The sequence below is a fragment of the Babylonia areolata genome, chromosome 27, assembly GCF_041734735.1.
Source record: "Babylonia areolata isolate BAREFJ2019XMU chromosome 27, ASM4173473v1, whole genome shotgun sequence".
Taxonomy (NCBI): Eukaryota; Metazoa; Mollusca; class Gastropoda; order Neogastropoda; family Buccinidae; genus Babylonia; species Babylonia areolata.
This window is the reverse complement of record NC_134902.1, coordinates 38,375,444-38,400,640: the sequence shown is the minus strand read 5'-3', so window position 1 is coordinate 38,400,640 and position 25,197 is coordinate 38,375,444. Positions and strand designations below refer to the sequence as shown.

The 25,197-nt window shown below is 46.0% G+C and overlaps 1 protein-coding gene across 1 annotated transcript; it reads left to right on the top strand.

Annotated features, from left to right (window-relative positions):
- Nucleotides 1–4,772: 4,772 nt before the first annotated feature.
- LOC143301318 (uncharacterized) lies at nucleotides 4,773–24,604 on the top strand. Its single transcript, XM_076615525.1, has 5 exons — nucleotides 4,773–4,903; nucleotides 6,065–6,266; nucleotides 7,269–7,414; nucleotides 9,858–10,003; nucleotides 23,001–24,604. Exons 2-5 carry the CDS (start codon nucleotides 6,069–6,071, stop codon nucleotides 24,086–24,088), a joined length of 1,578 nt encoding a protein of 525 aa, XP_076471640.1. The 5' UTR covers nucleotides 4,773–4,903; nucleotides 6,065–6,068; the 3' UTR covers nucleotides 24,089–24,604.
- The last annotated feature ends 593 nt before the right edge of the window (nucleotides 24,605–25,197 follow it).

The window sequence follows — 25,197 nt, the reverse complement described above, 5'->3', positions numbered from 1 at the left end:
AGTAACTGCTTGCGTGACAAATGTCGATGAAGTGAGTATCCCAGGGCCTGCCTGCTTTGGGAACGTTTAGTAACGAAATACAGACAGAAAAGGCGTAATGAATACTTGTTGAGCGCTTTCCTCCCTGAAAGGGAGCTCAAAGCGCTTCACAATAAACATTGACACACACGCAATAACTTAAAAGGAAGAAGAAAAAAATGATTTAACACACAAAAGCATAAGATTCAAAGGCTACGGTTTACTGAAAAAGATGCTTCATTTCATCTGTTTATCTAACTTATCACCTGTGTAAAGTTCTTTACTTTCAGCTTCGTAAGATAAATCCGCCCCTTCCTGTCTGTTGATGCTGCCAACAAACTTGCTGTTGCCTTCATTTTATCCCACCTAGATTATTGTAATTCTCTTAGCTGGCCTTCACAAAGAAACTCTACAAGCTCCAGAAAATACAGAATAGTGCAGCTCGACTCGTCATTAAAGTGGAGAGTGCTACTGCTCTCCTGCGGACACTTCATTGGTTGCCTGTTTAAGCCAGAATTGAATATAAAGTTGCCTGTCTATGCTTTCAGTGCCAAAATTGTGATACCATACCATCTTTCTGAGCTTGTTAACCCGTACTTGCCAAACAGAACATTCAGATCTCTTGACTCTTCCCAGCTAACTGTTTCCCGATACTTAATTCCTGTGGAAAGAAGTTAAAATAATTTTTAAAATGGTTTGAAATCAAAGGTACCTTCAGATGAAGATGAAAACGACGTTTCGAGTCATAAACTCTTTGTCAAGTGAAGAGGTGAAGAAGTGTTGACAGGTCTCGGCAGCCTGTATTGAAGAGGGTGAGTACATCTCAATGGCTGGAAACTTCTGCTGCTCACTGTTGTTGGAGGAGAGGAGGGGGGGAGATGAGGGTGGGGTGCAAGGAGAGGGTGGGTGGGAACTGAGGAGGGGGGTGAGGGGGCGGGGGGGGGGTTGTCTGTGGGGAGGGGGGATTGGGAGGGGAAAGGGACCACAACCTGTGTCACTCTGACATTGATTCCATGAGGTTGCACTGTGCCAAAGCGGGAGATGATCTGGCTTTCCATAAATTTCCTGTGTAGGCAGTCAGCACGGCTGTTGCACCAAGTACTGCCACTGATATATGCGAAAGGTTGTGTTGCCTGAGTCGGTTTCCTACTGGGGTGTCTTTTCTAGCAAGTGTCTTTTATTGAAGCGGTCGTTGAGGGTTCTGTAAATCTCACCTATATATATTTTGAGGCAGAGGCTGCAGAATGGGGCATAAACATTTGGGGTTTGGCAATTAAAGTGATGTGGAATTTATTACCTGAAGGGCCCTGAACTACTGTGATTGGGTTGATGAATGTACAAGTTTTGCATTTGGGTTTATTGTATATGGAGTTGCCTGGTGGGGTTGAAGGGTATGTAGGGTGGAAGGCAGATCGTACTAAGTGGTCTCCAATGTTCTTGACTCTTTTACATGCAGTCATTGGGGGTTGTCTGAAGATCTTCTTAAGTGCTGGGTCATCTTGTAGGATATTGAAGTTTTGGTACAGAATGTTGTGTGGAAGGAAGGTTGTGTGGATGGTAGGTCAGGGTGAAGACACGACGGTTATCTGCATCAGAGGTACTGGTATCTTTGGGGATAAGGGATAGGGGTCTAGGGATGGACTGTGCTCGCTGGAGGGCTTGTTGTAACAGGTTTGCTGGATAACCTCTTGCTCTGAAGTGCTCAAAGTAGTTGCCTCTCTGAAGTCATTATCACTGCTGCAAAGTCGACGGAGCCGTAGATATTGGGAGTAGGGTATGCTATTTTTTATATTGGGGCGGGGGGTGGCTGGAAGAGTACAGTAAGTAGGAATGAGTCTGTGGGTTTGTAATATACTGTGGTATGGAGGGACTGGGAGTCAGGCTGGATACTAATGTTGATATCTAGGAAGGGGAGAGACGTGTCTGATATCTAAGTGAATTTGAGAGATGGGTGGAAGTGACATATTGGATGAAATTCAGCAGTTCAGGTTTGGGGAGGGTGGAGATTTCCAAAACAGTCATCTATGAATCTCTTGTACATATCTGGCTTGCGTCCTGGGAATAAGGTAAAGATCTGGGACTCTATATATCCCATGAAGAGATTATCGTATGACGGGCCCATGCGTGTGCCCATAGCTAGATTTTAAACCATAAGGTACCTTTGATTTTAAACCATTTTTACCCTTTTAACTTCGTTTTAAAAGGTCCAGCAGTCACCATTTGTTTTCCTGTGGAAAGGTCATTTTCCGTCTGCGGCCCAACATCTTGGAATTCTCTGCCTATTGGTCTCAAACAACTCGTTTGCATTAAAAGCAAATCTTAAAACTTAACTCTTTAAAAAAAAAAAAAAATACTTGTCATAATTCAAATAGTGCTGTTGTCCCAGGCTCATGGCAATGTGTGATGGGTGACTAGAATGGGGGTGGACAGATGGATAATGGTGGTGTGGTTCGAAAGGGAGAATGACTGCCGAGTTTTACCACTTATCTTTTCTATCCAAAACTTTATTTTACAATTTTTACAATATCTGTGGCATGCAAATTACAATTAGTTATGCTCCTTTTTACATGTATGTATTTTAAGTGAACATTGCTATTATCTCACCCGTTTAATCGTGTGTGTGTGTTGGAGTGTAACAGTTGTAGTATTGAGTGTTTGTGGGTTTTGTGCATTGTGTTTTTATAATGATTTACGTTTCTACTACTTTTTATATGCTTGTTTCACTTTAGGTACTGGATTGTACAGCGCTCAGAGCTTGCTCATGCTTGAATTACAGCGCTATATAAAAATTTCGTAACAGTAGCTTCTGTTGTACTACTTAAATATCTAATATAACCTCACATATTCTATTTAGGAGGGTGGCATAATGGTTTAGATACGTCTGTGCCACTAGTGTCCGTGAGTGAGGGTCTGTGTTCGAATCCCGGTCAAATCCTTCCTCCAATGCTTGACTGGGAAATCAAACTGAGCATCTAGTTTATTCAGAAAAGACGATAAACCGAGGCCGCGCACTGAAAAAGAACCCATGGGACATACGTGGTGTCCTCTGGCAAATTTGTTTCAAGAACGAGACTGTCCCCCCCTCCGGAGACGATTCAAGTAAAGGGAAATAATCGGGTGAATACTATGGCGCTCCGGAGACTATGCCTTATTTCCCCTGACTCAACAAGTGTCCGAAAGCGAATCTAACCGTTCGTCGTTCTATGACAATGGAAACGATTAACACAATAGATTGTTGGGGGCGGGGGGCGGGGGGGGGGGGGGGGGGTAGAGCGAACATTAGGTCCTGTCACGATGATTAAACACTGCGGCTGTTCACGGCACTGTCTTGCAAACTAACCGGCGACCGAATAACTTGATGACGAACTTCTTCTTCCCTTGTACGGCCAACATCATTTTACTGATTCTGTCGTAGTTTGGGGAGATTGCCTAAGATTGCGCTGTTGTGAGGATTAAAAAAAAAAAATGTTTGGTGACCTGGCCACTGAGCCCGGCAGTGCACGTTCAGCGTGCACCGACATGATGCCAAACCTCTGCAGGCACGTTCAGCGTGCACCGACATGATGCCAAACCTCTGCAGGAGCCGTGGATGGGGGGATTGGGGGAGCGGGGGGGACAGGAGTAGAAAAGTAACTGGGAGGGGTGGCAGGGGGAGGGGGGCAGGGGGATGTGGGGAACGGTGGTCAGGAGGGAAAGGGGGAGGGTTGGGGGTGATGGGGAGGGGCCCGGGGGGGGGGGGGGGGGTTGTTCAGTCCACTGAGGTTCTAGAGATGGGATCGGAGGCCAGCCTGGACTTGAAGCAGTCCAGTGACTCAACCGTCACAACCTCCTGAGGCAACTTGTTCCATTCTGGTATGGTCCTCGGGAAGAACGTCATCTGCCTGTAGCGTGTCGTGCACTGAGGTGGGGATGTCGTATTAGCTCAGGTCGTTTGGAGCTCAACCTGCTGTCAGATGGTTTGGGCAGGTTTGTAAAAGGATGGAATGCAAGTAAACTGCACAGTATCGCAAAGATCGGTTACACACGGGAGAGTTCATGGAATCCAAAAATCGTGACAATATACAGTGCCCTTCCCTCCCCCCCAAAACCCCTACAGTACCCCACGCTCCCACCTCCACCTCCACCCACCATCACTACTTTCCCTGTATAAACGAAATAAAATAGTCAACCAGTGGAATTACAACAAAGCCAGTTGGGCTCCAAATTAAACTTTGAACTATTTCAAACACATGTTATCATTTAAGACTGACTTATGTCTTTATCAGCAATACCGCCTCTAAATGCAAGGTTTTTAGCTTTTTAGCTTCTTTACATTGTGCGTTCCACCACACGGTCAGTTGTCCGTCGGAATGTTTGTCTGATTTCACTGCTGACGCAGATCAGCTGACAAAACTGCTTCCATGAATTTCAGTAGCGAATGAGCAGCCAGTGTCAACGGCATTTTTGACGCGAACGTCACCGATATGCGTGAAAGTATGGTTTCAAATTTGGTCCAGTCATATTTTCTATAATTGTATTTTGGAATTTTATCTTTTTCAAAGTCACGTATCACTGAGTTACCTGTGTTGACAACTGATCAGTGATCACTCCTATCGTCTGTGTCAGTCTTTTATGGTATCCCACTCACATTCGGGGGCAATAAGAGGGGTAATAAACGAGTGTGTGGTGCCGTGCTCACTGGCAGCTGCTCGGTCACGTCGAATGAACGCTTCTAAAAATTGTTTGAAAAGGGGACAAGCCGTCTTTCATGTCAAGATAAGATTACTCTGAACCTCCCTGAGACATTACACAACTTCCGCGAAAACAACTTCCGCCGCTGCGGAAGTAAACACGAAAAGTTTTGTGGTCTTTCTCTACGGTTGTTGACCGTGTTGGCAGAAAATTGGTGAGTGATCCGGTCACTTTTCTCCCAGTCTTTGTCTCGGGCTTGTTTTGAACTCTTGGATCCTTTGTTTGCAGCATACTTTCAAACGTGAGAAATGGATCCTCCCTTTCCGTGTTGTGACAACAATCACATTTTGATTATTCTGTCACTGCGAAGCGACGCCTCCTTGAGCTACTGAAACTGCGAAGCGAAGCGCTCCCCGGGGATAAAGCCTGACCGGCACAGCTCCAGCCCGTCATTTGCTGAGCACTACTTTGATCCATGATCTCTACATTAAGAATTTTTTTTAAAAATTACCTAAATCCTTTATTTGGTGGTGGTTCACACTCACAGGATCAATAATGGCTGTGATATTTGTTTTGAGACCAACAACAATGAATATATCAGACATGTAGCAAACTAACGGAGACATGTGTGTCACCTAGAGTCCATGGCAGTGAAGGAAAGGAATGCTGACATGTCCACATTTCTTCCCCTCCACTGTGTGGCTGACGGTGTGAATGTCCTCGCCTTGTGAAGTCACTACTCATTCCATCTTGAGAGGAAAATTTGTGGATATATTGCGAATTCTGACGTTGCGAATCGTGGCAACTGAAAATGGCGAAACACACAAAATATCAGACTCAGCAGCAGGGAGGGGGTGGGGGGAAGATGTGGACAAACTGAGTCTGTCTTTGTCAGTTGACTTGAAAGCTTTTCAAAGCCTTTTTTTTTTTTTTTTTTCATTTAGTGATTTACCTTTTCTCAGTTTGTTTACTTTAATACTTTGTTGTATGTATGTGTGTGTGTGTATATATATATATATATATATATATATATATATATTATATATATATATATATATATATATATATATATAAATTTATTATGTGTATTTAATTCTTCTGTTTCAATATTTAAATTGGTATGTTTTTATTATATTTGATATGGGTTGTTTGTTTTTTTTAATGATTGGCACTGCCCGCCACAAACCTGACAAATTAAGACCAGGGCGTTGACTGTTGAAGCATCTGCTTTTTTTCTTTTCTTTTTTTTTTTTTTTAATGTTGTCGCCCATTAACTCCTTGAAGCTGAAACTTCTCAGTCATGTCATGCTCACTTTTTATACGGGTTTTTTTTGTTTGTTTTTTTTTTTTGTTTTGTTTTGGGTTTTTTTTCCAGATTTATGAACGGCACTTTTGTATACCAGAATTCTGAGTTTGGAAAAGCGACTAATATGATGGAAGCCATGGAGGTGGAAGATGAGGAGGGTATCAGTGGAGGGAGGTTGGCTGCTGATGGTTCAGCCAAGGACATGAAAGGCGGGCAGGAAGGGAGAGTCGGAGACTTTCCAGACCACTGGAAGAAAATGGTGTTGGATAGGGTGAGTGATCTTGGAGCTTTTTTTTTTTTTTTTTTTTTTTAGATTTTTTTTTTTCCAATTTGGTAACGCATGGAAGTTTACGTAAATACATACATGGAAAGCAATTTGGATGAAAACAATGCTAAAAAAAATTAAGTAATTAAAAAAAAAGCAACACATATATTATGAATACATAATTGGGAAGGGGAGGGGGAACAATGTGGACAAAACGTGAACATGCATGAAATGATAAATCATTGAAATATTCATCAGTTAGAAACATCCATTTCACCCAAAATATATCATTTGTATTTCAACATAACATACGTACTTCACCAACATTGCTTGATTTAAGATTTATTTTTGCTCATGTTGAATAATTTTCTGTTTTTTTGCAAACAGTTCACAATTTGCACATTATTTCACACATTCAAATACTTTATAATTTGCTTAGCTTTTACTGAAAAATTGAAAAAACAAATGATCTTATATATTGTTTCCAAAATTAGGTAAGGTCACCACTTTGTTTTGAAGCTGTATGTTTCGCGTGCAACCATAGCATTATGTTCTATTATTATATCTTGAGGGAATATAATTTTCAAATGAAGGAATGTTTTGCAGGCATTTATCTAATTTACATTTGTGTGTGTGTGTGTGTGTGTGTGTGTATATGTATATATATATATATATATATATATAAATAATAATCCCTAGGAGGATTAGCAAATCAAGAACTAAGTCCGTAATCATATCAGTGGTCTGCAGGAACTTTGTTGAAACGATAACACCCACCACACTTAATGGTTATTGTTGATCTATTTTGTTTAGAAGTATTGATTTTCACATTTTAATGTATGTGTGACTGTTATTGTGTATTGTCTTTTATTGTATAGATAAATGGATGTGTGTGTGTGAAAAAAAATGTTGCGTTTAAACATGCATGCACATACATACATTCATACATACATACATGGGGGAGAAAAAAAATGGGAGTCCTTGACTTATGCTGATGGTGATTTTCAGCCTATTATTGCAGTGGATCTGGCGCCCAACAGTCGTGAGTACGACTCTGTTCTGAAGCACTTTACATCGTCCCTGTCTTTACTAGATGTGCGTGTGTTTCGCATCTTCCGCATCCAAAGTTCCTTCCTATGGAAGCACTATGTACTGTGAGTATAGACCTGTTCATTTTGGTGTGTGTATTTGATGTATAACATTGACAGGGCATTAGTTTTGTCGGTTACGGGCATTGACACATACAATTTTGATTTGACCCATTGATGTCGCTTCATTTATTAGTTTTCATAAAATAAACTGAAATTATGGCTTTTGTAGATATCTCTTGTCAGTCTCCTGCAGAACAATGGCAGTTGCAGTTTCAAAGTCTGAAAAATCAAAATTTTATGGTTACCTTTCTTTCTTTTATGTGTGTGTTTGTGTGCATGTGTGGGTCTGTATTTTTGAGTGCGTTTGTGCATGCGCAAGAGTGTAAGTGTACACAACTTAAGTGTCAGTAGAGTTCTGTGCACGTGTGTGTGTGTGTGTGTGTGTGTGTGAGGGGAAGGTGGGGGTGCGGAGGGAGGTGGGGTAGAGGATGAGGTATGTGAATGTATGCATGCCTACACTGTGGGAGCAACAGGATATTGGAACGTATATATATATATATATATATATATATATATATATATATATATATATATATAATCTTTGTACATATGTGTGTGGAGATATGGGCATATGTGTGTGCGCTTGTACAAGTAAGTGTTCATCTGTTTGTGCGTGTGTGTGTGTGTGTGTGTGTGTGTGTGTGTGCCGTGGAAGCTGTGATAAGTAGACTAGAAATGAGTGTGTGGAGGAGGGGGGTAGAGGAGGTGCAGGGTAATGTGTGTGGTGTGTGTGTGTGCTGGAGCTCATGTACGTTTATATGTATTTGACTGTGCTTTCATATCTGTGAAACTGCGTGTTCGGTGCATATCTGTTATGCATGTGTGGGTGTATATGTGAATGTGTGTCTTAATGTTTTACATCTTAGTTATTATTTATTTATTTATTTATTTGTGTAAGCTTATCTATCATTTATTCACCTTTTTTTTTTCTTTTTTTTTTTTTTTTTTTTTCTCCAAGGCCTGACTAAGCGCGTTGGGTTACGCTGCTGGTCAGGCATCTGCTTGGCAGATGTGGTGTAGCGTATATGGATTTGTCCGAACGCAGTGACGCCTCCTTGAGCTACTGAAACTGAAACTGAAACTCTCTGCAGTTCAAGTCGGTGAACATTGTGGAAAAAAGAAATCGAACTTGTTTTGAGCCAGGAAATAAAGAGGTATATTTACACTATAGCATCACCTGCATATTGTGAAATGTTTTGGAATACAGTGACAGTTATTTAGCTTTTAATTTTCCTGTCATTCTTGATTCAAATTGGATGGCTTCAAAAAAAAAAAGTTCAATACATGTAGGTTTCACCATAACTAACAATCCGCATCATGGGGCATGCCACCTAAAGGAGTTGCCTAATGTCAAAGATCAAATCGGTGTTCAAAACAGTTGCATTCTCTTCCATTCTGTTCATGTGTGGAGAGTCTTATCTGAGATTTTTTCCACATTCATGGGCATCTTATTGATGTTTTGCAAGAGTGACTCTTTTGATCAGTAAAGCAGAGATCAGATCAAGATAGGAGCAAGCAAGCACACTTATGTTTGACAGTTTTTATTTCATAATTTGAGCAGCCATACTTTGTTTTCAGAGTATATTCATGTTTCTGTAACCCAGCTTCCACATACTGGCATAGATAGTGGTAACATTATCTTTAACCAGTTGAATGCCTATGTCGGCTGACGCCTTGCAAAAATGTTGTCATCATACCTTCGACATCCAGTGACATCCTACATATGTTCTGATTTTTTCATCAGGAGTTTGGTTCAGTGCACATAAGTAGACTGAACAGTTAGTGTCTGAATTATAAAAATACTATATTGAGCATACATCAGGTAGAAGACCCCTTCTTTGATAATTATTTGCTAACTGGATTATGTGGAATGGGAGTGGAAAGAGCATTTCATCATATGCGAAAAAACAAAGGCGTCAAAAACTTTGTCCAGAAAAGAGAATAGTCCCAGTCAGGGGGGTTTGGACAGTTTTGCTAGATGTACTTATGACCTTGGGACAGCTATAACGATGGATCTGACTGGTTTGAACATAATGGTGAATGACAATGACAGTGAAAGTGACAGCCCATTTGATGCTAATTCAGTCTGTCTACCCAGTCAGATAGCTTTTTTGAGCAGGTGACAAAAACATTTACTTTTTTCTTTCTCACATAGTTTTTGTACTGGATTTTTTTTTTTTTCCCCCAAAAAAAATCCTCAATTCCCAGGTCAAGGGGGGAGCGCATGTTTTTACAAAATTCTCTGGTGTTGAACTGGTTAAAGTGCATTTGATCTTTTTCCTGCATATGCACAAGAACACTGAACAGAATTAAACTGGTCCAAACATTATGCTGGCATGGTACTTTTGGAAATTATAGAAACATTTTGCACACACACATATTTATATATATATATTACATAATGGTGGAGCTGATGTGTTGTGGTTGTTGCCCTTGGTGCTGACAGGAAGCAGGAAGAGATGAGGATGGAACACGATGGCAGAGAGGTGGAGGAGAAGTGGCTGTTCCACGGAACAGGAATGCATAATGTTGACGGCATCTGCCGGAAAGGCTTCGACAAGCGTCTGTGCAGCCGTATCCGGTTTGGAGAAGGTAAAGGGGGATGACTAACTTAACCAGTTAAGTGCCTGTAGTATAAGACGTCCACTGATGTCCTGCGTATGTTCTGGGTTTTTTTCCTTCATTGGAGTTCGGTTCAGTGAGCATAAACTCTAAATAGTTTGTGTCAAAATTATAAAAACTGTTGAAATGAGTATAGATCTGGTTTAAGACCCCTATCTCAATAATTTGCTCAATGGACCCCGTGGAAGGGGGTTGCATCATATGCAATAAAAAGGCATTGAAAACTTTGTCCAGTAAAGAAACTGGTCCCCGTCAGTGGGTTTACATGATTTTGCAAGCTGTGCTTATAATTATGGATAGCTACAATGGACAAGGATCTGATTGGTTTGAATGTGAAGGTGAATGACAACAGTGATGAAACTGACAGCCAGTTTGGTGCTATTTCAGTCTGATAATCAAGACAGCATTTTTGAACAAATGGCTGTGACTGACAGTATATGTGCAGCAAGTCGTTGGAAGAGGGAGAGGAGAGGGAGGGGACTGATGTAAGATGATAGGTTGAATGCGTGTGTGTGGTGGGGAGAGGGTGTATGCAAAAGAAAAATCCCTTGCAAAAATGAATGATATAACTTATGTGAAGTGATCTAGCCAATGTTTTTGTGTATGCTTCGTAAACTACTGTACAATGCTTCATTGACTTTTGATGGAAACTGATTGCATGGTGTGGTTTTTGCTGTTGCTTTTTTTCCATATTTATGACAATGATGATCTTTTCTGGGATTCAGTATAATTACATGTTTTCTGGACTAATATAACCTTCATTGCAAGGGGGAAAAAATTAGAATAAGAAGGAAAAGAACTGTAACACAAGCAGCAGCAGCAGGAACAACAAAACATTGTTAAAATTATTATTGTTGTTGTCGCTATTTAACAGCAAGAATATAACATAATTGTAAAACAAAAGGTAGGTAGAATGCCAGCTAGAGGGTGTGGAAGTGGGCGTGGCAGTTGGATGTCAGTGAACTATTTCAGTGCATACTGCCGGAAATAGACAATCACCAACGCTTTTCATGAAATGCAAGGTTGAAAGTGCACTGGGATGTGAAGCACATGTTTTTTGTTTTAACGCTCTGTTTTTCACTGAATCAGATGGTTTGACTTGTTTGAAGACTAGGCAAGCTGGATATATAGCAGACACTTTAATTGGCCCAGGTGCAACCTGGAGGGAGTGAACATTACCTTCTAACTGGGGGAAGCTCTTAGCTGTCAAAAAGCTTTGCTGCTCAGTTTCTGAGAACGTGATTTACTTATGTTAACCGTTTGTGATTTTGAGGACAGTTATTTACATATGTCTACACTAGTTATGATTTGTTTTCATATGTTATAACCTGTCTTTTCTTTTACTGTTGCTGTTGGCATCCGTCTGTCTCGGAGGCAATGGAACTCTGCACGTGGTTCAGTCAGGCTGAGTTGCAGCGCCTGCTATGGCTGTGCAGTCTGATTCAAGATCAGCAGGTTCTGTTTTAGTTGTCACAGGTGAAAGTGGTACCTGGCTCAGAGGGTACTGATTCTGCCGTCTGTGCTCTTCCCTCTTCCCAGTGCTGTTCTCTCTTCTCCTCGCTCCTCTGGACACATGCCTTCACGGTCCTTCTGCAGTAGCAGCTGGTGTAGGTGGTGGAGTAGCATGGTCCTTTTTCCAGCCTTGATGACTTTAGGTGGGACGCCATCTTTTCCTAGAGCTTTGCCACAGGTGAGGGAGTCGATGGCCCTGCTGAGTCCCTCTTCAGAGGGTGGGGTGTCGAGTTCTTCCACGACAGGGAGGTTGGGGGTGCTCTCCACTGCTGTGTCTGCAACAATATTCTCTTGAATCGAGCTCCTGGTAGTGTTCCACCCGTCTCTCTACCCGCTTGCTCCAGTCTGTTATAATAGTGCCAGAAGCTGACTTCAGTGGCACGATCTTGTTTACGCATGGGCTGAAGGCTTTTTTCATGCCATCGTACTTGCCACAGATGTTGCCACAGTCGGTGGAAAGTTGAATGTTCTGACAGAGGTTCAGCCAGCAGTCGTTGGCACTGCATCTGGTGATCCGTTTCTTGTTTCTGGCCTTGAGTGTGGCAAGTGTCTTCTTAGAAGGCTCTCCTTTGATTGATGAGCGCCACTCTTTTGGTCTATTGCTGGTTCCAGAACAGCAATGCTGGCTTCGAACCAATCTGGATTCTGCCACTTTTGCTGAAGGCATCTGTGGCTGAGTTGTAGATGGTGTCACCAATGTGGTTCCATCTCTCTTCAGCACTGCCGGCAGGGCAGTATTTGAGGGCATCCTCAAAGAAATTGGCGAAGCGGTCGCATAGGTCTGGCATTGCTGTTCTGCAACTTCTGGTAATGTTGTGAGGCAGACTGTTTTGAGTGGTTGATCCGTTTTGATTATAAGCGCACTTTGCAGCCAGTCAAGGAGTGGTTGGTGTCTCAGTCAGCACTGTGAAAACTACGTATGAGTGCGCAGTTCAGCGAGGGTCTTCAAGTCATGAGGTCCAGGTGGTGCCAGTGGCGGGATCTGGGGTGTCGCCGGGAAGTTTGGAAGTGTGGCTTGGTGGAGAACGTGTTTGTTATGCAGAGGTTGTGGTTGGAGCAAAGCTCTAGGAGCCTCTACCCATTCTCGTTCAGCTTGCCAATACTGAAGTGGCCAGTGCAGCTGGGCCAGGAGTCATGGTCAGAACCCACTCGGGGCTCCTCAGAGAACTGGTCCTTAGTCTCCGCAGAACAGTGTGGGAGCATAGATGGTCAGAAGGTTCACTGGGCCTTCGGAGGTTGACAGGCGGAGGGTGAGGATGCGGGCTGTGCCACTGTATGGCGGTTCCACAGAGTTCCTCATAGCGAATCCAACACCATGCAGTCTTGGCTCTTCAGGTTCCCTGCCAGAAGGTGTAGTTTTGTTCCCTAAGGCTGCCGCTTAATGGAAGTCTTGTTTCCTGTAGTGCGGTAATGTCATGTTGAGCCTTGTGAGCTCACGGTCAGTGATGGCTGTTTTCCTGGAATCATTGAGTTCTTGTAAATAATTTGAGAAGCCAGGACACATTGTCCTGACATTCCAGCTTGCTAGATGCAAGATGGGTAGTTTGTTTCTGTTTTTGCCTGGTGCAGGGTTTCAGTCTGCTTGTCGGTCTTTTCCCGAGCTCCAAGCACCCATTGAAGCAGGCAGACTGTAGCGGGTCAGCACCTGTTTGGCTGGGGGCTGCCCAGCTTGGAGCAGGCAGTAGCTGACCAGTGGGACTCAGATGGTTCCTCCCACTGTCGGTGGCAGCCCATAGCGCCTGGACCTACGCTAATAAGTCCTAGCATATAACTCATAATTTCTGCCCATGTTCCTGTCACTGGGGACAGTGGCACTGAAGTGACCTCTCCAGGGTGTGAACCTGGGCGAAGTTTATGGAGATCCTGGGTTGCCCAGTCTTCAGAATCCCTCTCAGCCTCGCCGATGTAGTCCGAAGGAACCCAGAGCAATACGTTCGGCACCAGCTTGGCTGCAGGAGCTGCCGGAAGAATGTCATTGCGACGTCCAACCGCCTTGGGGGCTTCAACTCTGAATTTTTCCTCAGGGTTTATTCCTGAAGCCTTTCCCATGACCAGGTGTGCTGCAAGGCAGCGGAGGTTTGGAGTCAGGGTTTTCCTTCCCCTAGCTGGATTGCCCTTCCAGGCTGACGAGCTCCATCTGCCCGAAGCATCTGGTTTTGAGGCGCAAGAGACCTGTCTTTCGCCCCTTCTCCTGTCAGTAAAAGCAGTTCCGCCGGGCTTAGAGGCAAAGCCACACAGGCAGGCCAGGAGTTTGGCTTGGTTGTCAGAGGCTATTTGAGACGCATGCCTTATGGGAGCACTTTATAGGTGATGGGAGCTGATCCCCCACTACCATCCCCGGCTATGACACTCCTCATACTGGAACCTTTACTTCTACAGGTATGTGACAGGCATGCTATTTCTAGGTGTGTTTTGCTATTTAGATTATGGATGCCATTCTGGGTTGATAGACTTTTTTGTTGCACAGAAATCTTCAGTTTCAAATGCCTGAACAGTTAACTACAATTAAACTAATTGGGGAAAAGCCCAGATTCAGGATCTACTTCATTTTCCTTCGTAAAATTTAAAATGTTTAAGTCCTTTCTGTATCTTCCATAATTTTTGTACCTTTTTTTTTTTTTTTTTTTTTTTTTTTTCCCCTGAATCCTGAAAATTCCTTAAAGGGGAGAGCACTTTTTCTTTTCTTTTTTTTTTTTACAAAATTCTCTGGCATAGAAGTGGTTAATGTGAATGTTGCTTGTGGAAATTAGGGTGGTTTAAAGTTTTGAAGGGTGTTTTTTTGTTTTTGTTTGTTTTTTTTTTTGTTGGTTTCTTTCTTTGGAGGGTTGCTAGTTGTTTTTTTTTTTAGGGTTTTTTATTTTCTTTTAAAGAGGGAAGGGGATGGGGGGTGGAGAGAGTTACAGACCCAGTCACACCAGGTATGGGTAGAGAGGGTAGGGGTGGGGGGTGGGGTGAAGAGGGTTACAGACCCAGTCACACCAGGTATGGGTAGAGAGGGTAGGGGTGGGGTGAAGAGGGTTACAGACCCAGTCACACCAGGTATGGGTAGAGGGGGTGGGGGGTGGGGTGGAGAGGGTTACAGACCCAGTCACACCAGGTATGGGTAGAGAGGGTAGGGGTGGGGGGTGGGGTGAAGAGGGTTATAGACCCAGTCACACCAGGTATGGGTAGAGAGGGTAGGGGTGGGGGGTGGGGTGAAGAGGGTTACAGACCCAGTCACACCAGATATGGGTAGAGAGGGTAGGGGTGGGGTGGGGTGAAGAGGGTTACAGACCCAGTCACACCAGGTATGGGTAGAGAGGGTAGGGGTGGGGGGTGGGGTGAAGAGGGTTACAGACCCAGTCACAGCAGGTATGGGTAGAGAGGGTAGGGGTGGGGTGGGTGAAGGGGGTTACAGACCCAGTCACACCAGGTATGGGTAGAGAGGGTAGGGGTGGGGGGTGGGGTGAAGAGGGTTACAGACCCAGTCACACCAGGTATGGGTAGAGAGGGTAGGGGTGGGGGGTGAAGAGGGTTACAGACCCAGTCACACCAGGTATGGGTAGAGAGGGTAGGGGTGGGGGGTGGGGTGAAGAGGGTTACAGACCCAGTCACACCAGGTATGGGTAGAGAGGGTAGGGGTGGGGGGTGAAGAGGGTTATAGACCCAGTCACACCAGGTATGGGTAGAGAGGGTAGGGGTGGGGTGTGGGGTGAAGAGGGTTACACACCCAGTCACACCAGGTATGGGTAGAGAGGGTAGGGGTGGGGGGTGAAGAGGGTTACACACCCAGTCACACCAGGTATGGGTAGAGAGGGTAGGGGTGGGGGGTAATGAAGAGGGTTGCAGACCCAGTCACACCAGGTATGGGTAGAGAGGGTGGGGGGTGGGGTGAAGAGGGTTACAGACCCAGTCACACCAGGTATGGGTAGAGAGGGTAGGGGTGGGGGGTGGGGTGAAGAGGGTTACAGACCCAGTCACACCAGGTATGGGTAGAGAGGGTAGGGGTTGGGGGTGGGGTGAAGAGGGTTACAGACCCAGTCACACCAGGTATGGGTAGAGAGGGTAGGGGTGGGGGGGGTGAAGAGGGTTATAGACCCAGTCACACCAGGTATGGGTAGAGAGGGTAGGGGTGGGGGGGTGAAGAGGGTTATAGACCCAGTCACACCAGGTATGGGTAGAGAGGGTAGGGGTGGGGGGTGAAGAGGGTTATAGACCCAGTCACACCAGGTATGGGTAGAGAGGGTAGGGGTGGGGGGTGGGGTGAAGAGGGTTACAGACCCAGTCACACCAGGTATGGGTAGAGAGGGTAGGGGTGGGGGGTGGGGTGAAGAGTTACAGACCCAGTCACACCAGGTATGGGTAGAGAGGGTAGGGGTGGGGTGAAGAGTTACAGACCCAGTCACACCAGGTATGGGTAGAGAGGGTAGGGGTGGGGGGTGGGGTGAAGAGGGTTACAGACCCAGTCACACCAGGTATGGGTAGAGAGGGTAGGGGTGGGGGGGTGAAGAGGGTTACAGACCCAGTCACACCAGGTATGGGTAGAGGGGGTGGGGGGTGGGGTGAAGAGGGTTACAGACCCAGTCACACCAGGTATGGGTAGAGGGGGTGGGGGGTGGAGAGAGTTACAGACCCAGTCACACCAGGTATGGGTAGAGAGGGTAGGGGTGGGGGGGTGAAGAGGGTTATAGACCAGTCACACCAGGTATGGGTAGAGGGGGTGGGGGGTGGGGTGAAGAGGGTTACAGACCCAGTCACACCAGGTATGGGTAGAGGGGGTGGGGGGTGGAGAGAGTTACAGACCCAGTCACACCAGGTATGGGTAGAGAGGGTAGGGGTGGGGGGTGGGGTGAAGAGGGTTATAGACCCTGTCACACCAGGTATGCGTAGAGGGTAGGGGTGGGGGGGTGGGGTGGGGTGAAGAGGGTTACAGACCCAGTCACACCAGATATGGGTAGAGAGGGTAGGGGTGGGGTGGGGTGAAGAGGGTTACAGACCCAGTCACACCAGGTATGGGTAGAGAGGGTGGGGGGTGGGGTGAAGAGGGTTACAGACCCAGTCACACCAGGTATGGGTAGAGAGGGTAGGGGTGGGGTGGGGTGAAGAGGGTTACAGACCCAGTCACACCAGGTATGGGTAGAGAGGGTAGGGGTGGGGGGTGGGGTGAAGAGGGTTACAGACCCAGTCACACCAGGTAAGGGTAGAGAGGGTAGGGGTGGGGTGGGGTGAAGAGGGTTACAGACCCAGTCACACCAGGTATGGCTAGAGAGGGTAGGGGTGGGGGGTTGGGTGAAGAGGGTTATAGACCCAGTCACACCAGGTATGGGTAGAGAGGGTAGGGGTGGGGGGTGGGGTGAAGAGGGTTATAGACCCAGTCACACCAGGTATGGGTAGAGAGGGTAGGGGTGGGGGGTGGGGTGAAGAGGGTTACAGACCCAGTCACACCAGGTATGGGTAGAGAGGGTATGGGTGGGGGCTGGGGTGGGCTGGGGTGAAGAGGGTTACAGACCCAGTCACAGCAGGTATGGGTAGAGAGGGTGGGGGGTGGGGTGAAGAGGGTTACAGACCCAGTCACACCAGGTATGGGTAGAGGGGGTGGGGGGTGGAGAGAGTTACAGACCCAGTCACACCAGGTATGGGTAGAGAGGGTAGGGGTGGGGGGTGGGGTGAAGAGGGTTATAGACCCAGTCACACCAGGTATGGGTAGAGCGGGTAGGGGTGGGGCGTGGGGTGGGGTGAAGAGGGTTACAGACCCAGTCACACCAGATATGGGTAGAGAGGGTAGGGGTGGGGTGGGGTGAAGAGGGTTACAGACCCAGTCACACCAGGTATGGGTAGAGAGGGTAGGGGTGGGGGGTGGGGTGAAGAGGGTTACAGACCCAGTCACACCAGGTATGGGTAGAGAGGGTGGGGGTGGGGTGGGGTGAAGAGGGTTACAGACCCAGTCACACCAGGTATGGGTAGAGAGGGTAGGGGTGGGGGCTGGGGTGGGCTGGGGTGAAGAGGGTTACAGACCCAGTCACACCAGGTATGGGTAGAGAGGGTAGGGGTGGGGGGTGAAGAGGGTTACAGACCCAGTCACACCAGGTATGGGTAGAGAGGGTAGGGGTGGGGTGAAGAGGGTTACAGACCCAGTCACACTAGGTATGGGTAGAGAGGGTAGGGGTGGGGGCTGGGGTGGGCTGGGGTGAAGAGGGTTACAGACCCAGTCACACCAGGTATGGGTAGAGAGGGTAGGGGTGGGGGGTGGAGAGAGTTACAGACCCAGTCACACCAGGTATGGGTAGAGAGGGTGGGGGGTGGGGGTGAAGAGGGTTACAGACCCAGTCACATCAGGTATGGGTAGAGAGGGTAGGGGTGGGGGGGGGGGGTGGAGAGTTACAGACCCAGTCACACCAGGTATGGGTAGAGAGGGTAGGGGTGGGGGGGGGGGTGAAGAGAGTTACAGACCCAGTCACACCAGGTATGGGTAGAGAGGGTAGGGGTGGGGTGGGTGAAGAGGGTTACACACCCAGTCACACCAGGTATGGGTAGAGAGGGTGGAGGGTGGGGTGAAGAGGGTTATAGACCCAGTCACACCAGGTATGGGTAGAGAGGGTAGGGGTGGGGTGGGGTGAAGAGGGTTACAGACCCAGTCACACCAGGTATGGGTAGAGAGGGTAGGGGTGGGGGGTGGGGTGAAGAGGGTTACAGACCCAGTCACACCAGGTATGGGTAGAGAGGGTAGGGGTGGGGGGTGGGGTGAAGAGGGTTACAGACCCAGTCACACCAGGTATGGGTAGAGAGGGTAGGGGTGGGGGGTGAAGAGGGTTATAGACCCAGTCACACCAGGTATGGGTAGAGAGGGTAGGGGTGGGGGGTGGGGTGAAGAGGGTTACAGACCCAGTCACACCAGGTATGGGTAGAGAGGGTAGGGGTGGGGGTGGGGTGAAGAGGGTTACAGACCCAGTCACACTAGGTATGGGTAGAGAGGGTAGGGGTGGGGGGGTGAAGAGGGTTACAGACCCAGTCACAGCAGGTATGGGTAGAGAGGGTAGGGGTGGGGGTGGTGGAGAAGAGTTACAGACCAGTCACACCAAGTATGGGTAAGGAGAGGGAAGGGGGTGGGGGGTGAAAGTCACAGCAGGTATGGGTGAGGTAAATGGGACTCTTCACTTCATGGGGTTTTTTTTTTGTTTGTTTTTTGGCTTTTGTTTTGTTTTTGTGTATTGGGTGGAATAGGAGGGAGAGTTGTGTTTACAGGACACAGCGTGTGGAGGGAGCTTGTAAAGCACTTTGAGAACTTTTAGTTACACATACTATACCATATACACATACTTAACCCTGCATGCACTTCTGTATTCCAGTATTTATGCCAGAGTTGACCCTCACAGCCTATGTGGAAAGAATTCAGTCCATTGAAAGGGGTGTTATGGCAAGACGCTAATCAGGTAGACTGATCACACCACCATAAGGGGTTTTATGGAAAGACACTAAACGTCAGGTACACTGATCACACCACCATTGAAAGGGGTTTTATGGCAAGACACTAAACATCAGGTACACTGATCACACCACCATTGAAAGGGGTTTTATGGCAAGACACTAAACATCAGATACACTGATCACACCACCATTGAAAGGGGTTTATGGCAAGACACTAAACATCAGATACACTGATCACACCACCATTGAAAGGGGTTTTATGGCAAGACACTAAACATCAGATACACTGATCACACCACCATTGAAAGGGGTTTTATGGCAAGACGCTAAACATCAGATACACTGACACCACCATTGAAAGGGGTTTTATGGCAAGACACTAAACATCAGGTACACTGATCACACCACCATTGAAAGGGGTTTTATGGAAAGGCACTAAACAGATACACTGATCACACCACCATTGAAAGGGGTGTTATGGCAAGACACTAAACATCAGATACACTGATCACACCACCATTGAAAGGGGTGTTATGGCAAGACGCTAAACATCAGATACACTGATCACACCACCATTGAAAGGGGTTTTATGGCAAGACACTAAACATCAGATACACTGATCACACCACCATTGAAAGGGGTTTTATGGCAAGACACTAAACATCAGATACACTGACACCACCATTGAAAGGGGTTTTATGGCAAGACACTAAACATCAGGTACACTGATCACACCACCATTGAAAGGGGTTTTATGGAAAGACACTAAACATCAGGTACACTGATCACACCACCATTGAACAAGTGCGCCAAACTATTGAGCAGTACAGGACTACATGGAGATTTGCTGACCAGTTAAGAAAAGGAAATAACATTGGTATGGCCTGGTAACAGATCCAGTGTCCAAACAGCCACTACGGGAAAGTGGTCAAGCATCGCAGACTGAGGGCTGGGACGAAGCGGGTTCGAATTCCAGTGGAGTTGGATTATATCGCCCGCTTCTGCCTTCTACCCAGAGTTAAGTGTGTCGGCTTAAATGGTAAGACTGGGATCACATTGTCAAGTATCGTCCACTTCAGATGCGTTTCTTGGTGTTGCACAAATACCCTGACCAACACTGCAAATGTCTATATCTCTTGGGCCTGGTTGGCGCTGGGAAATCATGACAGGAAGCGTGGAGTTCAGCCTTGTTACATCGTCCCAGGCCCAGATGGACTCCACAGCAGCACTGTCATCTTCATCATCCTCCTTCCTCAATATCAAGAAGTCCCAAATTATATGGCCTTTCGTGCTGTGCTGTCATGGTGACCTCAGTCACAATACCCCTCTGCTTCCGCAGTTGGGTTAAGTCTTGTCAGTCTTCCCTGTCTGCAAATTGATGGTGGCTGCCGTTGGATGTGATGGTCTCCACTCTGGGGGAAATGCTCACTCAGTCTGGCTCTGTGACTAAGCCATTATTGTGGTCAGTTGGGGCTCGCTTAAGTGGTGTCCTTAGTGCATTAGATAGGAACATGTGCTACTGAACACCAGGGAAGATAGAAGGCAGGGAAGTGGCATCTACTGATGGAGTCTGAGGGCTTCAGTCTTAATATTGTTGTTTTCTGTCATCCAATTTTTCACCTCTGTGACAGTCTTGGAGAGTTTGAATAAGATGTTGAGTCTGTTCATAATTTGGAGGTGAATCAGAATGTTAGTCGAGTATCATCAGTGTACAATTACTGACAGATGAAGTGTCGATGAGATGTGTGAGTGGAGTGGTGCAGAGTATGAAAAGTACCGGGCCCAGCACAGAGCCTTGGGGAATGCCGAAATTAAGAGTGGATTCAGATCTGTTTCCATTTACAAGGACAATTTCTTTTCTGTCAGAAAGATAAGATCGAAACCAGTTGAGTGCAGTGCTTGTAATTCCAAAAGTTTGATTCAAACGTGAAAGAATATGATCTGTTGTATCGAAGGCTGAGGAAAAGTCCAAAACTAGAACAGAAATTTGTCTTGGTCTAGAGAATTCAACAAATCATTTACAATGCATAGAACAATTTGTCTTGGTCTAGAGAATTCAACAAATCCTTTACAATGCATAGAACACTGTCTCTGTGCAGTGCCCAGGCCTATAAGCAGACTGATCTTAGTGAGTGAAGGTCAAATGAGAAAAGTTGGAGCATGAATCATTCAAGAAGTTTGAAGAGGTATGGCAAAGTGGAGATGGGTCTGTAATTTTTTCAAGTCGTTGGGGGTCCAGATTTTTCTTCAGTGGAGGTTTCAGCATGGCTGTTTTGGATACAGTAGGAAAGACGCCAGATATGAGATTCATTCATATGATTTGATGGCGGGCAGAAGGTCTGAGTGTTGGAACAGAAACATAGGGTATGAGCCACAGAAACTTTTTTCAAATTCTCCATTTTAGCAGAGTAGTATTTTGCACAGGAAAAGAATCCGACCCATCAGTTGGCACCAGTGGGTCATGGTAAGTGTTAGATTTAAAGGGTTGACCCAAGTAGTTGTGGGGGAAAATCCAGTGTGAAAAAGAAAGACTGGCAGACGTGAAAAAGAAAAAGGTTGGCGCGGCACTTTGGCAAAACATCCTCCCCAAGAAGAGCAGCCCAGCCCGAGTTTCAACAAGAAGAAATATGTTGCAACAAAACCAGATTACATACAATACACTTCAGCTACTCATGGAGGTGTCACTGCATTCGGCCAAACCCATTTATTCTACACATCTGCTAAGCAGATGCCTGAACAGCAGCATAACCCAACGCACTTAGGCCTTGAGGAAGGGAGAAGAAAAAGCTTAAACAAAATGGATACATCATTGAATTGATAGATGGATGATTAAGCAGATAATGAACTAAAATAAAATCGGGAAATATAAATGTATTTATCCAATACAATGAAGTTTAATACAATTTAAAACAAACATAATTATAGGTGAAAAAATCATATTTTTTAATCTGATAGTCCTGTTCATGACCTAACAGCAGAGGAAATGACTGCTGTCCCTGAATTTCTTTTTTCTTTTTTTCTTCTTTTTTCTTGCAGGACCAAACCAAATACAGTCCTATTCTGTCAATGCAGGATTGTATTCTGGATGTTAAATTCCGGACAACATTCAACAAACTATAGTTAAATTATGACAAAACTGAAGCTATGATTATTTCCCCTGCAAGAACATCCACATCTACTTTTTCTGCCTCTGTTGTGGTTGGTGAAGCCACAGTTCAGTTTTCTAAATCAGCAAGGAACCTTAGGAGTCATTCTTGACTCAAACCTCAGCATGCATGCTCAGGCAGTAAATCTGATACACATAGTCAATTGTGAACTTCTTGCATCAACTCCATCCATTGGTACCTTTCTGTTGAAACTACTAAAACTCTTATTTCTGCTTTTGTGCTGTCATGAATCAGCTACTGTAATTCTTGTCATAGGCTGTCCACATAATCTTCAGTGAATTCCAAAACTTCAAAACAATGCTGCCCATCTGTCACGCATACTGATCGCATTTCTCCCCACCTGCGCTTTCTACATTGGCTCCCCATTGAAGCGAGAATTAAATACAAAGTTGCGTGTCTCTGCTATTCTGCTTTCCATTCCACAGAACCTACGTATCTTTCGGACTTTATCAGTGTTTACACTCAAGTAATCTAGTCTTCCTATGACTGTTACCTTTTGAAACTTCATGTCAATACAAGAACCTAGGGTGAACGTTCTTTCCTCTTTGCTGCTCCTCAGATCTGGAACAACCTTCCTCATCCTATCCATGCATCTGAATCTGTCTCTGCTTTTCGCTCATTACTAAAAACTCATCTTTTTAAAACCTATCCATAAGCATTTTCAGCTTCCTTGTTCCCCAACACCATCCATGTCAGCTTTGGATGCTTGAAGTGTGGGAGAGGAAGAGGGGGGGGGGATCCCGGGAGGGGAGGGGTTTTGAGAAAGAGTGGTCATGAATGATTTATTTGTAATTTTCTTTCATGTTAAGCGCCCTGAGCTCTTAGAAAGGGCCCAGTATGAATGTACAGTATCATTAATGTTATGACTTGTTTTGTTAACACAGGGAGCTATTTTGCTCTGACCAGCAAGTACTCTCACCAGTTCTGCCCCAAGACAGACGGTATGACGAACTACCCATTGATCTTGCATGCTGCCCTGTCCCCCTCCCTCTTCGCTGAGGATCCCCCCAACTCCACCTCCTCACACAAGCAAGCAGTGGTGTCTCTTAACAATGCTGCGGATAATTATCGGCATTCGATTGACAATCTGAAGGTGTTGGACTCGCACAGCCATCTATTGACTGCTACTGGCCTTCAAAGCATGATGGGTGCACACCAAGTTCAGGCGGAATTTTCACAGTTACAGAACGCGGTGCTGCCTTCAGGCCAGCAGGGCTGCACCTGTCATCTATGTATGACTGCGTCTTCGTCTGCGCCTCCACACAGCATTGGTGCCACTTCGAACTTGCCACCGTCATCGTCATCCAGTTTCGGCGGTGGTGCGCACCAGCCCTCTGTCAGTGCCGCACCAACAGCGCCTGTCAGAGCATCTCCCGGTTTTCTGGGCGGTGTTTCCCCTGTGTTTGCGAGTGCCATGCAGTCACTGTCGACCCCACACCCCATCCACCCTCCCCACATGATCAGTGCCAGTCATCAGCCCTTCAACCCACTGATGGGGCAACCGTCACCCTTCCTGCCGCCTCCCTCCAGCCTTCAGCTGTCCTTTTCCATGGGTGCTTTGCAGCACCACCACCAGCACTTCCACCACCACCAAATTCAGCATCTCCATGCCCCCCCCTCTGTGGGGTTCGGCCCCCTGCAGCAGCAGCAGCAGCCATCGACGGTCAGCCTGACCTCCAGCGTTTCCCTCCCCATGCCACCACCCCATGGCAGCCAGCTCCAGTCCCCTGACCCCAGAGCTATAGCAGCGCCCCCTGGTCTACGCTTCATGTTCGTGTCACGAGTGCTGGTGGGCCAGAGTGTGCAGGGCCACAGCAGCTACCGCCGCCCACCCGCCCTCAACCCCTGGCACCCCACAGGGGCCACTTTTGATTCCTGTGTGGACTCTGAGCAGAACCCGAACATCTTTGTGGTGTTTGACAGCAACCAAGCATACCCTGAGTACCTGGTTGAGTATAGCTGTGCCTTGTAAAGACTGCCCTGACAGTAGCTGTGATTTCAGTTGGGATGAAGCTGGGTGTAGTCATGTCGTCTCTTTTACAGCCAAAAGCCAGCCAGTTTTGTGTGCTGGTGCGATTTTTATTGGAACTCTTTTTAACCATTCCCACCCCCACGCCCCCACCAACACCCCCTGTGAAGATAAAAACAAAACCAAGAACAAAGACTTATGAAAGCAAAAAGATGAAGCAGGTAAACCAGTTTTTGGGGGGTTGGTAGTTTTAACGACTGATGACCAATGCTGAATTTTTATGGATGGCTGTGCACTTGTCATACTATTCACTTGCCACATGGATGTATGTTCAGTTTCAGTCTCCGCTGAATTCACATTTTACTTTGGGTGAGAGGACAGTGAAAGACAGGGTCCCTCTGTTTTTTTTGGTGTTTTTTTTTTTTTTTCTTTTAATGCTTGCTCAATGGTGTTACTGTAAACATCTTGAAAAAAGAAAATTGGAAATTAAATACAGTTTCACCCCCAAAAATATATCCGGGATGATGTGTGTGGAGTGAAGACTTCTTTTCGTTGTGGTTGAAAAAATAGTCGGCGTGATGGTTGAGAATGAACTCGCTGACCAGATATGCAGAGTTAATCTGATACTGTTAAGTCACTGTTGAAAAAACTTGTTGTAGTGCTGGTGTCACTTTGGTTTGTCAAGTTGAGCAGCAGATGTTCAAGATTTTTTTTTTTTTTTTTTTTCTAGCTATGAAAATAGAAAAAAAAAATTTCCGTCAATTGTGCCCTGCTTGTGCTCAATGAAAACAATTTTGACAAACTGGATTAGCGAGAATATAGAATAACTTGACAGGCGAGTCCTGTTCTGGTTTGATTAAAAGTATTATAGATCCCTACACACATTTAACCCCCTGACTATGTTGAGCAATGAAGGGTCATCTCTTCACTGAGTTAATGAGCTAAAAGGTCAGGTCATTAAGGTCACTGGTCATTATTGGGACTTGGGATTGTATTATTTGTTCAGCAAAATGGAATCCACCATTTGATAAGTACACACAAGGGAGAAACTGGCCTTCAAACTTGTGCCACACTGATCTCGTTTGAGTGGTGAGCAGCGAGCGAAGAGGTTG

What these genes read in the sequence shown, in the direction of transcription:
- LOC143301318 (XM_076615525.1), top strand. Translation starts at nt 6,069, where the DNA reads ATGAACGGCACTTTTGTATACCAGAATTCTGAGTTTGGAAAAGCGACT. An exon ending in AGAAAATGGTGTTGGATAGG is followed by an intron (nt 6,267 to 7,268) that starts GTGAGTGATCTT and finishes GGTGATTTTCAG; the next exon opens with CCTATTATTGCAGTGGATCT. An exon ending in CTATGGAAGCACTATGTACT is followed by an intron (nt 7,415 to 9,857) that starts GTGAGTATAGAC and finishes TGGTGCTGACAG; the next exon opens with GAAGCAGGAAGAGATGAGGA.